Raw genomic sequence first — 13,320 nt, 5'->3', positions numbered from 1 at the left:
ATAAAATATGATGAATAGTTAATAAATTAGTAATTTCTTATAAAGTGTAGAACTAGTATTTAAAATAAAAAAAAAACTCTTTATAGAATTAAATAAAATTCTAACTTGATTAGAAAGGAATTCGAAAATAATAAAAAAAAATTATATATAAAAAAAAGTCTGGAAGAGGAACTTCCAGACTTAAATTGAGCATGATTCGGGCCTCCACCAGATAGATATGATTTTTTAAGAAAAAAATTAAACTTACTATTTAAATTTTATTTTAATTTAGTTATTGGATTAAAAAACATATCTATTTTAGAAAAAAAAACTCATTTGATTTATTCATGTTTTTTAAAATAAAATCATATTATAAGTGTCCTATGTCACAAAATGCTGGAGAGCTGGGGCAGATGATTTAGTTGTGGTTTGAGGTGGTGTTTGTTTTGGCAATTCGATAGTGTTTTTGATGATTCTTGATTTTTTTTTTTGTAGTTTTAAATTATTATTTTTATGTGTTTTTTAGATTGTTTTGATATAATAATATAAAAAATAAATTTTAAAATAAACAAATATTATTTTAATATATTTTAAAATAAAAAAACATTTTAAAAAATCACTTTTATATTTTGAAATTAGCTATCCCAAGTTCTTTTATTCGCAAAATGCCCCTTGCCATGGAGAATGAAAAGAGGTACGTACTTCAATCTTTGATACTTTCCATCTTTATATCCTTTAGGTATCATTTAATTATTGTTTTTATCCTTTATATATATATATATATATATATATATTATTTTAATACATTTTCAACTAAAAAATAATAATAAACACGTTATTAAACTGAATTATGGCTGGGTAAGGCGTTTAAACGGAAAAATATAAGATGGAGATGCAGGGGATCGAACCCTGTACCTCTCGCATGCAAAGCGAGCGCTCTACCATTTGTGCTACATCCCCATTTCGGGTATTGTAATCAGTTAATATAATCTATAATTCATAAATGCAAAACAGTTGAAGATGAAGAAGCCCTCGCCTTACATTTTTTCCTTGGCAACGACCTGAGTATCTTCAAGGGGGATATCCGGAAAAAGGATTTTCATTTGCTTTCCGGACGCTTTGCTTCGCTGCTCATCCTACCGGAATATCATCGGCCCAGTAATCAAGAATTTTCTGGCTTTAGATGTTTCTTAGTTAACTGCTTTCGTTATGGCAAACTCATGGTTGGATTCTGACATTAGGAGGCATGAAGAAAGGAAAGGACAACTTCCTCGGGAATTTCCAGAGATATTTGGTATTCCATAGAGGAAGCAGGGAATTTTCATATCTGTAGTCGTTTTTGTGGCTTAACATAGTTGACTTTTCCTTCTTTTTCCCATCGGGTGAAGTCGCTGCAGTGGAGCCAAATCATGTATGAATAAGAAAAGCAAAATTATATGATAAAGACCTCATTTGTTGTGGTGTTTGTGAGACAGAGGCCGGCATGGTAGCTAAAGAATCTTGGCAACAATAGAGAAACAATGGCAAGAAACACCATCAGAAGTAATTGAGTGCTGTACGAGCACAGCAGCCACTGTGAACACCAGAAAACTAATAATGAAAGTGAAAAATTAAAACAGAAATTTGAAGTTTCAACATCATTCCATGAAATTTAAAACAAAACATTATCAAAAAATTGAAGCAACACAGTATTACAGCAATGCTGGCAACAGAACCTGAAGCACACCTATTTCTGTTACGAGTTCAAGCGAAGAAGCAAGGAAACCAGTAACCAGTTGCAACAACCTCTAAGAGCAAGTTTGACTATAAAAACAATTAAATTATCAGTAGAAAAGGTTTGTTTTTTTTTTTCTAATTTTCTTTTATTTAAGTTGGGAAACTGGCATATGGGTAAGAGAGGATTCAAAGCCCATTGACATAGAATTGTGAATGGTCTAAATGATTTACAATAAGTATTACAGATAGGAGTCTCTACATATGAAATCCAGCAAGATGCAGTTTACAAGACAGGACAAAATTTGTTTAGAAAATTGTTGCGGGATTGAATTTCCAGGAAGCAACAGTGGCTGTAAACCCAGAAGCAACTAGATATCTGCAGCATCTATATTATCTTCTATAATTCCGATGCAAGATCCTACTGATTTTCCCATTGTCATGGCCTCTGCAAGTTTTTCTCTGGCTCCTTCATGACGACGCAACATTAGGATAGTGTTCAGGACAGACCATCTGACTTGGGAATCTGCTTTCTTTTGAGTGAAGCCTAAGCCCTTGATTAACATATCCAACTGTGCAATAAGCAAATGATAAGGTTCCACAGTTAAAGTCAATATTTGCATATTCCTGAGATTTCTGCATGACGAAACCTGTCATTACAGAACTCCAAAAACGATTAATCTGAGGGTTTGCTCAGACCTTATTTATATCAGCAAGTCCACCCTCGGCGTATCCGAATAAAAGGTACTCGGTCGCTACACCCGCAAGTGCTATACAGGAGAATCTGTTCAGAGTCTAGAAGAACATCCGAAGTCCACATGTAAGAATAATTATCACGTCCAAGGAGCTTAATCATTTCTACAGCAATATTCAATTTTGTATTTCACTCACAAACAGCAAAATCTGAACTTAAGAAGTCAACTACATACCGTAGCTGATACTTTTCCTGTATTAACCTGTATGCCATGGAAAGTGGAAGAATCAGCAGCAATACCAAGAATAAGTAATTTCAAAATAATGTTCCTTCTGAAACCTGATCAGCAAAAAAGCATGCAGTTTTGTAGCAAACAGCAATTCACAATGTGAGAATTCCAGTAGAAAAATTGTAAGTAAAGTTGATCTGTCAAAACTTTCATACTTCCATAAATTCATAGGTCCTAGATTGTTCAAGTAGCACTACTACTTTGTGTCCACACTTTCCAAAGGGTCCATAATTCTGCTACTTGATAGACTGGAGCTGGAATAGAACAGTTAAGTATGATTCAGAACCCTTGATTCCTTGCGAAATGCTTATCTAATTGCTGGAGAGCCAAGGCAACTTAAGAAATGCCATGAGCTGACAATAAACAAGAAAATAATAAAAGCGACCCATCCACCGCACTAATTAAGATGAATACAACACGATGGAAGCAGTATATGAGACTGTTGAAATGCAGGGTAGTGAAATATCACAGAACAAAATTCAAATCGCAAAAGCCAACCTACTTCTTCAAGAAAATCAAAATCCACAAAAGCAGTCCCTGCTTGAACATTGAAAGATCCATCCTTCTGTAAAGCTTCCAGGCTTGTAAGTGTATAACCTCTTGGAAGGATGCCCACCATGTAGGCAATCAGGAAATGGCCAGCTTCATGCTGCAGGCGGAAAAGGGGGGAAATTGGAAAGCAGTTATTTTGTGATATTAGAAACCACTTCCATTAACATGAATTCAGATGTCCATGGATACAGAAGACATGGAGCACTGATAAAAGAATACATACTATCAGTACTAGTACCCTCTGAGTTGGATCTGTGTGAAAATGTTACACGACTCGAAATAAGCAAGCAGCACAGACTTCAACATCATATATCTGTGTGGACTAATATGAGAGAGAGAGGTCTTACTTGAATAACCCGGTTGTGGTACTTCTGACTGAAGGTGTGCCCAATTGTATCAAGAACCAAGCTGCCAAGACCTCCATTAAAAGACACCTACAAAATCCACTGGATTAGACACTAAAATAACATAGAGGGTGCCAACTTATATTTGTTCAAGACAAGTAAATTTATAGCAGCAATAGACAGTAGACTAGGGGTCTCGGGGATTCTGGTTCAAGTTCTCACTACTTGCTCAGGAAGAACATTCAAAATTTTATACAAGAAAATAGCGAGGAAGTGATCTTTGACAGTACATAAAGGTGCAGGCAGCCAGGCACACCTTCTGCAATAGAGAAACATAACGAATTTGGAAACAACCTTATCTTTGAAAGCGAGTGGACAAGAAATTAAACCGACAAATAAATCACAATTACGACCAAATGCATGCAAGGAGGACCAAAACCATGATTATATTTATGCATGCATTGTTAAGGTGAAAATTCAGTATCCAAAGGCTGCCTGCAGTAACATAATAAATAAGGAGATAGGTTTTGAGACAAATTTAGATAAGCATGAGGAACTTACAGAGTCCAAAGTCCACAAAAACAACAACCCCAAGGAGAAAAGGAGGATCTGTTGTGGACTAAACCCAAATGCATTCCATGTAGCAAGCCCTCCAGCAACACCAGCAAGCTGCAGAGTTCTTTCTATAGCACCAAGAGTTCCATCCACAGGAGATAAAAGTGATCTTGTCTCTATTCCATTTAGCTTCAATTCATCCAAGGTGTAAAGCCTTTGTGGTATCTGCACAGTTCATTTACTCATTCAAGGAAGCAAACGGTTCTTTCAACACAGACAGAAAGACAAAAGCACCACCACAACTAGAAGTAAAAACAGAAGGGTGAGAAACTTTTTGGTGCCCCACCTGCCTTCCAGCACCAAAACATCTAAGCCCACCGGGCTTCCCTTGCAAATCCTTGACAAGAGAGAGTGCTGCTCTTTCATCTCCCTTACTTAGCTCCTTGTCCACTTGCTCCAAAACTTGCTGTCTTTGTACACCAACTGAAGAACCCACAATTTTTTTAGAGCATAATCTCAATCTTGGAGAAACTAAACCTGTGTAATACACTACTGTGCCCATTCAAGACAGTTTTTTTTATAAAAAAAAATGAATGACACAAAATAAAAACTTTTTTATACCTCAAAATGCAATGTTTTTAATTGTCAGCCACACAAACGGGATATAACTCCATCACCTAAAACGACATCGTTTGACACTTTTCGACTACTATACAACTCGACCGGTGCCTTTATTTTCTTAGAAATCAAACAGACTAGCTAGCAAAACCCATTAAAGAAATGAAATTTCCGAGACAGGTCCGGATAGAGAAATCAGGTTTTACGACGTCGTATGGCAGAGTTATCCTCTTCAATTTTAACAAAAAGATTGGATTTTAAGCTCTCAAGAGGCAATTTGAAGTCATCTCTCACCTCATGCAACAAGGCAAACCTGGTGGCCTCAGTGAATTTGGAGCTGCCAAAAAAGTACCTGTCTCTCTCTATTTGTAAAACATTTTTTTATTTCAAATGTTCTAGTTAAGATTTTGTCGGGAAATTTAATTATTCAAGGATCCGTTAATCATTTGGTGATAGCTTTGCCGGTTGTTTCATGTAATTCATACTTTAAGATCGAATCATTAATTTTTAGCGATCCATCGTATTAATTGTATGTTTACCCAAGATGGTTTTTTGGCCTGATTATCTTTCACAGGATCAGCTAAGAAAACATGAAAGCTCGATGGATGATGAAGCCAGGGAGTCTACCTGTGGAGAAGATCATTTTTTCTATGTCTGCAAGTAGGACAAAGTCGGTTTCCTTCTTTAGCACCTCTACCATTGTCAAACTTGTCCAGAAACTAAAACATGTTGAGAAAATACAGCCGCAATGCTGTAATATTTTCATCTGTTGCTAGTAATATCTTTGATACTCTGTGTTACTAGATACTCTGGAACAAGTTTTTATCTTGTGATGTCAAGGGGGATTTCATGGAACTGCTTTGAAATTTTAGAGGGAAAAGCATCTCAAACTTGAAAAACTTTCAAGACGGATATAGACAATACGAATGTAGATAAAAACAATTGAATACGCTCATAGAGAAGCTAGATTGACTTGGCTTTCGTTGAATATTTAAGCTTAAACAGCTTAATTGGCTAGCAATCCAAATCCAAGTTCAAGTTCAAGTAATTCTATTTTAATTATGATTTTAGAAATGCTCTGTATTCCCAACAAACTAACTCTGCACACCCTCATTCATATCATACTTGTAGCATGGGTTTCTTTCTTTCCTCCTGCCGTCTCTGAACATGTTTTCTTGCATAATATTACGAGGATTTGTGGCAGAGCACCTGGCTTTTGGAAGCTCAGAAGGCCTTCATTCTGAAGTTGCGAAGGTCAGGCTGGATTCTTTATTACTATTTTGCAATTATGCAACAGCTTGATGAGCAGAGAAATGGTTGGACCTCTCAGAGAGAGAAGCAAACTTTCACACTAAACACTGTCTTTATCTTGAATCGTCATCTCGAAGCTAGATCCCGATTTGTATAGGCTATGACACGGGAAGCTGGCTTCTGTAATGATGAAGGACTGAAGAAACTATGTTGTAAAACTATGAATTGCTTGCCCACAAGTCATAGGGCTTTCCAAACAATCATCGCAGCAGAAGAGGAGCATTTAAAACGAGAAAAGAGCAGTTCCATTAGATGTAGATTCCAAAAAGCCTCAGCTTTACCAAAAACATACAGCAGAGTAAAACCCCACGTAGCCAGGACATCAAAAAGAATATAATACAGACTGTGGAAACCCTAATAACACCCAAAAAAATACAGGCCATATCAAAGCCTAAAACTCCTGAGAAGCAGATCCAATGTCACCCTTTCCTTTGCCCATCTTCTTGGGAAGAAGTGTCTGGTGAATATTAGGCAAAACACCTCCATTAGCAATTGTAACTGACCCCAATAGCTTGCTTAATTCCTCGTCGTTCCTTACTGCAAGCTGAATGTGCCTTGGCACTATACGATTCTTCTTATTATCTCTCGCTGCATTCCCAGCTAACTCAAGCACCTAATCAAAATCGAACACCCGTTTCAAATAATTTATTAACAAATTCAAGTCTGATTTGAAAAAAAAATAATTAATTATGAACTAATAACACAAAACAATTGCAAGAGGGAAAAAACCAACATTTTCAAATAAATTAGATAAGAGATTTTGTTTTGACCCAAAATCAATAAACACAAGAAAATGACCCAACAACCCCATTGAAAAAACAGCTCAAAAGGCCAAAAGGTAAAGAAAACGGACCTCGGCAGCGAGATACTCGAGGACAGCGGCGAGATAGACAGGAGCACCAGCACCAACACGTTCAGCATATTTACCAGCCTTCAAGAACCTAGCAATCCTCCCTACTGGAAATTGCAACCCTGCTTTCTGTGATCTCGACACGGACTTAGATGCCTTTGGTTTACCTCTTCCTCCCTTAGTAGACGCGCCTCCTTCCTTCGAACTCATCTTCAAATCAAATGATTTTACCAAAATACAACGCTGTAAAACCCTAACCCTAGTTTTGGTCCTAGAGAGTGGAGAAGAAATGAGAGAGGTGATTTTGATTTTTGGAGTGGTGGTGGTGGTGGTGGTGTTTGCTTATATAAGGAGAGGAGGTATGATCTGATTGGTGGGTTCAGGTATACTGGGATCGATGACGTGGCTTATGTTTTCACTCTCGCGGCGCGAAATTGAATTTTTTGTTTTTGATTTCCGCTTTTTTTTAATGGCATTTGTGGGCTTTTGGGCTTTGCTTTGCTGGCCTGATATAAATTATGTGGAGCTTCATTATTTTGATAAAATTTCTAATGTTTTTTATGCAATATCATATTAAAAAAAAATAGAATTGAATAATTCAACTAATTCCAAATAATTAATATAATTATATTGATTAATTAATAAAACAATTATATTAATTCAAAATCAAAGCAGAGAAGGGCAGGATGTTAAGCAACTAAATGTTTAATTTCATTAGACAACTAAAAAAATACATAGAAAAACCCTAAGCAATGTATATGACAACCTATAGCACATCCTAATCAAAAGCCCTAAAACTCCTGAGAAGCAGATCCAATGTCACCGCCCTTCCCTTTGCCAGCCTTCTTAGGAAGCAGAGTCTGGTTAATGTTAGGCAGAACACCTCCATTTGCAATTGTAACCGACCCCAACAGCTTCCCCAACTCCTCATCATTCCTCACTGCAAGCTGGATGTGCCTCGGTATGATCCGGTTCTTCTTGTTATCTCTCGCAGCATTCCCAGCAAGCTCAAGAACCTGAAACCCCAGAACACAAATCAGAACCCGTGATTAAAAACAAGTTTAGAGACCCAGTTAGAGAAGTTAAAGGAAACGAACCTCGGCAGCGAGGTATTCAAGGACAGCGGAGAGGTAGACAGGAGATCCAGCACCAAGACGTTCAGCATACTTTCCGGTTTTCAAAAACCTTGCAATCCTTCCCACTGGGAACTGTAGCCCTGCCTTCTGGGACCTTGACACCGCCTTGGAGGCCTTTGGCTTTCCTCTCCCTCCCCTTGTAGAGGCTACTGCTGCTCCTTTTGAACTCATTTTCACGCAAAAATCAGAGAAATGTTTTTTTTCTTCACTGGGAGAGAAGTATTCGTGTGGCATGGGGTTGGTGACGGGGCTTTGTTCATATAGGAAGAGAAGGCGTGGTTTGATTGGTGGGTATGGATTTGCGAGGATTGATGACGTGGCTGGGGTGTTTTAAATTCGCGGCGGGAAATAGATTGCTTTTCCGCTTTTGTTTTAAAAGTTTGAAAAGCTTGAAATTTGTGTGTTAGTGGGCCCTGCAATCGAAGTTAGGGTAGCAGGGCAACTTCCTTTTGATAATTAACGGTTTAGTATTAAATTAAGGTATTTTAAATAATATTTATATGGGGAGTTACATGAAAACCCTCGACATAATCTTCATTAATAAATTTAAATTATAAGAGCACGTGCTCCAATAACAAACTTAAATATCGGTATTATAAAAATCAAATATTGCTCTTGTACTCGTATTTAAAGTCTTAAAATATTACAGTGCATATACTGTTGGGCTTTCACGCTCTATATGTATGGGCTAAAACAAGCCTTTTAGCAGATACTGTTGAGAAACACCATCTGAGGCCTTTGCCCATGAAAATCCCAAAGTGGTCACTCTTTGAAATCCCATTATCCAATCTTGTAAAGGGCTAATGCCATCGGATCAATCCCCACACAAAATCATTTTAAATAAGAATTCCAATGATTTCTCGGAGTCCACCTGATTGAGTTTTACATGATTTGATTAGGGTTAATCAAGTTTAAATTTGATTGGTTAACATTTAAAATAATTTAAAAAAACTTAATTTTAACCAAATTTCGATTCATATGTTAAGTAATCAACCTAATTGGTGAATTTTATTTATTTATTTATTTTATTAATATAGGTGTCTGAGTCAGCTTGCGCGCATCTCAACTAATTTTACAGATTTTAAAATTAATAATTATATAAGTTTTTAATAACTCTGAGATTTGTGGAATTTGATCTAATAATTTCTAGAACGCAAATCTAAAATTTCAAAATACAACTATCGGATTAATAATTCTATTTATTCATGGGATGATGCAAGACGTGATGTATTTGAAAGGATTTAGCTAATTAATATACACTGTAATTTTTCATAAGTTTCACCAGGAAAAAAAAAAAAAAAACTAGAGATCTATTACTTTCATATTATAATAATTAAGAAAAAAATCAAGTCAATGCGAAACACAATAATTACGGTCTTCTCGCTGTCGAGATAGAGGGAGGAGGGAGAGAAAGCCAAGAATACAGAACAAGACAAAAGAGATTAAAGCAGGATGGAGAGGCTGAGGTGTTGAGCTTTGGTCCATACATAAAAGACATATAAAGAGAACACTGTCTTGTCAAGAGTGTGTTCATTTTTACGACCCAAAAAAACATTTTTAATTTAATATTTCTGTATAATCTGAGAATAAATTTAAAGAACTAGCTAGGTTGCGGCTAGACTAGAGTGAGGAGGCGGAGGAGGGGAGAGGGCGATATTTTTGGAGTCCAAGTGCTCAGCCACAAGAAAACAAAGAGTGTTGCTGGTTGTTGACCCAACCCCTAATGCTTCCAAAACTCATTGTGGACTGTGGGCTTCATAATAATAGTGAAGTCCCCCATGATAGCGAGCTTCATCGATGGTGACTTCAGATTATTAACTTGCTAAATCAAGGCAGAGCTTGGAGGCGTGGCAAAGGCGTAGCCACCTTCATTTGGGACGTCAACATGACATAATATCAATTAGTGGAGTGTGCTTGTATTTCATTTCCTTTTATTTTCTATATTAAAATTACTAAAATATTTAAATTATATCGATTTTAATTCATTCCTTGTATCATTTTCCATGCAATTAATTAACAGAAAAATAAATAAAATTGCCCACCACGGAAATAATTATTTTTTTTTTTTACATGAGAGCAAAACTTTGTGCAAGCTGTATAAAGGTGTAACTTTCTCAAAGTACTCAACGGTGTACTTTTTCATTGCAAAGGGAGGACGCAAGCACCTTTTTATTTTATTTTTCTCTTCTGGAAATATTAATAATAATAATAAATAAATAAACAATTGATTGCTTTGTCAAAGATTAAATGAACGGTGGACACCCAGATTCTCTCCCTTTTGTAGTCCGCACCTTACAAATCATCTTTTCTTGATTGATCATGGAATCATGGAATTATGGAATCCCAAGATTAAACTTGCTATTATTAATATAACCCAATTGACTTGATTAATGTTTAATTTAAATTTTTATTTTTATTTTTTTTAATATAATATCGTTCTAGCTTTTAAAAAAATAATCTTAAATCAATATCTTTTTTAATTAATCTAGAAAATTCAGATTAGCTCTTAATAATTATGATGGCAATAGATCAGACGTGGTAAGAATAATTTAGAACATATCCATTGTGTGGGTCCCAAATCCCGTGTCAGCACCTGGTGTTAGAAGCCAGGAAGGGGCTGTTTTCATATGGATTGGTCACTTGGGGCATTGTAGATCTGGCCACTGGCGTGGGACCACGTGTAGATACCATTCCCTTTTATGACCTACACGTGTAACATGAATGAGATAGAAGTTTGCCCCTGGTTTGTTTGTTTAAGAAATTCAACTCCTTTTCTCCTGTCTCTCTCAGTAATCAATGAAGCCAGCTTTCACAAGTGTTAATTACTTTTCATTTATTATTTATGTTCGACTTTTTCTGAAAAGAAAGTAGTTCTTCCTATTTATCTAGAAATTATTAAATTAAATGATTTTTATGGAAAATAAAATAGAAGGTTAATTTTTATTTATAATTATTAAATCTGAATCAGCTTAGAAGGTTAATTTAGAAATTTGTGATTCAAAACTTGACCTGATTGATTCATTAAGCTAATTCATGACCCGATCAAATTCAGCTAGATTAATATTAATATTAATAAATTTTAAAAAATAAAATAATATTATTTTAATTAAAAACAACATCGAGTTTGATTAATATGGTGATCTGGATAAGATATGTTATCTTAGTATATTCATTTGTACCCAATATGAAATTTCTTTGTCGTACTTGGCAGTGTACAAGACAAAAACCAAGCTGGGACGAGATTTGAATCTGTGCTTGTCATGCTTCATGAATGCATTCACAAAAAAACAGCATAATCATACCTGTACGAGTGAGGATTTCTTGTCAAATTACGTGGAGTTTCATGTATCAAACATTATCTCATAGCAATAGAATAAAAAGAGAGATCTGGAAACGAGAAAAATTGACAAAAAGAAGAATGCATTCACAAAAAAACAGCATAATCATACCTGTACGAGTGAGGATTTCTTGTCAAATTACGTGGAGTTTCATGTATCAAACATTATCTCATAGCAATAGAATAAAAAGAGAGATCTGGAAACGAGAAAAATTGACAAAAAGAAGAATCATCATGACTCTTGAGAGAAAATGGCAGCCACAACCACAGTGGGGAAAGGAAAGCAGAGGACGATTTTCTTGCTAAAATATCTCCAAACAGGATTTCAAATCGAGAGAGACCGACGAGGCAAGAAGAGATGGTGTTTTTTCCTTTATATACTTGCAGACTGTGTTTGTGTTTGAATAAAATCTTCACTCAAGATCACCACTTTTTTCCCCTTGAATTTATGAACTTGAAAGACTAGTTGATTCTGATCTGCTCGTAAATAGCAAGAAAAAAAAAAAAAGTTATATCCGACCCTCTTAAGCTTTAGCTGGAAGCCTGGAAGTTTCTCCATTTGGCTGGGAAATAAAACTGCTTGTGACTTGAAGTTGCTGTGTAGATATTATCCTCCACTCTAGTATTTTAATGCAGGATTGAAAGTTGCTCCTCGTCGGAGGAAGGATTCAATGCACCCTTTTAAGAATTTTAACCTGTTTTCAATTAAATGTTTTTTTTAATTATTTTTTTAGTATTTTTTAATTATTTTGATATACTGATGTTAAAAATAAATTTTTAAAAATAAAAAAAATATTATTTTAATATTTTTCTAAATAAAAAATATTTTAAAAAATAATTACTAATACACTTTCAAACACCCTCAAAATCTCAACCCAATCAACAACCAGTAAAATGTATAGTATAAATGACCAGTAAAATGTATAGTATAAATGATGAGATGCATGGCAAAAAAATCTTTTATAGGCTTTGCCCAACATGTGATTGGGCCTCGGCCCAATCACTAGACGGAGCATCTAAGCTGTTTGGTCTTCGCATTTTTTTGAACAATGAAACTATTAATTTACCCTTAAAATAAATATAAAAATAAACCGAGTGAAATTACTTTTTCACTTTTCATCTTTTTTTTTTGTATAATGGAATTACTTAACTACCTTTGTAACTTTATTTTTTTTGCTTGCATGTAAGAGTGTTTTTGTCATTTAATTATGATTTTTTTTTGTAATTATCAAATAGAGTCGGAGGTAATTAGGTCTTTTAATGTATTTAAAATTTATTTTAAAAAAAGATGGCTAAAATATGCAACAATAGGGGGAAAGGGTTTGCACCATTCAGGCAGCACGTGCAAGATCCTTTGACGGTCAAACATTGCCTTCTATTGATGACAGAGAGCGTGTCAACGGTGAATCGATGATGTGGTTGTAATTGACTTTTTTTTCTTCTCCTTATTATCTCTCTTCTCCTTAGCAAAATACAAAAGTTTCATTTTATTTGTTTTTTATATAGTTTGGTCATTGTTTTTTGCTATGTATCTATTATCTTTTGTATTTTTTTTCTCTAATTTTGTCTCTCATCATCTGGTTTCATTTATTTTTGTATATTATATCTGTTCCCGTTCTTTTTATTTCTATTTATTTGTTACCATTTTCCTTGTTGAATTTTATTTTTAATCTCATCGCTCAACATTTAATTTTAACTTGTTTTGATGTCAAATTTAGTCCATTTTTTATTGCTATTTGTTTTGTTTTGGGTCAATTTTGATTGCTTTTTTTTCACCAATTTCATCTCTTAGTATTTTGTGATTGAGTATTTCATTATTTTTTAGGGTTTTTTTTCTATAGGATTAGTCATGAGCTCATGAATAGGGTTTGATAATTAAGATTTATTTTATTCACTCGTATGTTAATCAGGTCTTATATTTGTCATGTTAATTTAAAGGAGC

General features: G+C 34.9%; 3 protein-coding genes, 1 long non-coding RNA gene and 1 other non-coding gene across 5 annotated transcripts; 1 reads left to right on the top strand and 4 right to left on the bottom strand.

Annotated features, from left to right (window-relative positions):
* Window positions 1–866: 866 nt before the first annotated feature.
* Window positions 867–939, bottom strand: TRNAA-UGC (transfer RNA alanine (anticodon UGC)). The gene has a single exon. It is a non-coding gene; the product is annotated as a tRNA-Ala (tRNA).
* A 927-nt stretch (window positions 940–1,866) lies between these two features.
* Window positions 1,867–4,734, bottom strand: LOC7473317 (uncharacterized). Its single transcript, XM_002319003.4, has 7 exons — window positions 4,473–4,734; window positions 4,133–4,351; window positions 3,575–3,661; window positions 3,178–3,324; window positions 2,622–2,648; window positions 2,392–2,487; window positions 1,867–2,264 (listed from the first exon to the last, which is right to left on the bottom strand). Exons 1-7 carry the CDS (start codon window positions 4,686–4,688, stop codon window positions 2,064–2,066), a joined length of 993 nt encoding a protein of 330 aa, XP_002319039.4. The 5' UTR covers window positions 4,689–4,734; the 3' UTR covers window positions 1,867–2,063.
* A 103-nt stretch (window positions 4,735–4,837) lies between these two features.
* On the top strand, window positions 4,838–5,599 carry LOC112323896 (uncharacterized). Its single transcript, XR_002977408.2, has 2 exons — window positions 4,838–5,092; window positions 5,319–5,599. It is a non-coding gene; the product is annotated as an uncharacterized LOC112323896 (long non-coding RNA).
* Window positions 5,600–6,277: 678 nt separating this feature from the next.
* On the bottom strand, window positions 6,278–7,231 carry LOC7473316 (histone H2AX). Its single transcript, XM_024583940.2, has 2 exons — window positions 6,909–7,231; window positions 6,278–6,668 (listed from the first exon to the last, which is right to left on the bottom strand). Exons 1-2 carry the CDS (start codon window positions 7,113–7,115, stop codon window positions 6,447–6,449), a joined length of 429 nt encoding a protein of 142 aa, XP_024439708.1. The 5' UTR covers window positions 7,116–7,231; the 3' UTR covers window positions 6,278–6,446.
* A 363-nt stretch (window positions 7,232–7,594) lies between these two features.
* LOC112323895 (histone H2AX) lies at window positions 7,595–8,283 on the bottom strand. Its single transcript, XM_024583939.2, has 2 exons — window positions 8,003–8,283; window positions 7,595–7,921 (listed from the first exon to the last, which is right to left on the bottom strand). Exons 1-2 carry the CDS (start codon window positions 8,273–8,275, stop codon window positions 7,697–7,699), a joined length of 498 nt encoding a protein of 165 aa, XP_024439707.1. The 5' UTR covers window positions 8,276–8,283; the 3' UTR covers window positions 7,595–7,696.
* Window positions 8,284–13,320: the final 5,037 nt, after the last annotated feature.

The sequence above is a fragment of the Populus trichocarpa genome, chromosome 13 (assembly GCF_000002775.5).
Source record: "Populus trichocarpa isolate Nisqually-1 chromosome 13, P.trichocarpa_v4.1, whole genome shotgun sequence".
Classification (NCBI taxonomy): Eukaryota; Viridiplantae; Streptophyta; class Magnoliopsida; order Malpighiales; family Salicaceae; genus Populus; species Populus trichocarpa.
Note: the sequence above shows the minus strand (reverse complement) of the source record. Positions and strands in the feature narration are given on the sequence as shown.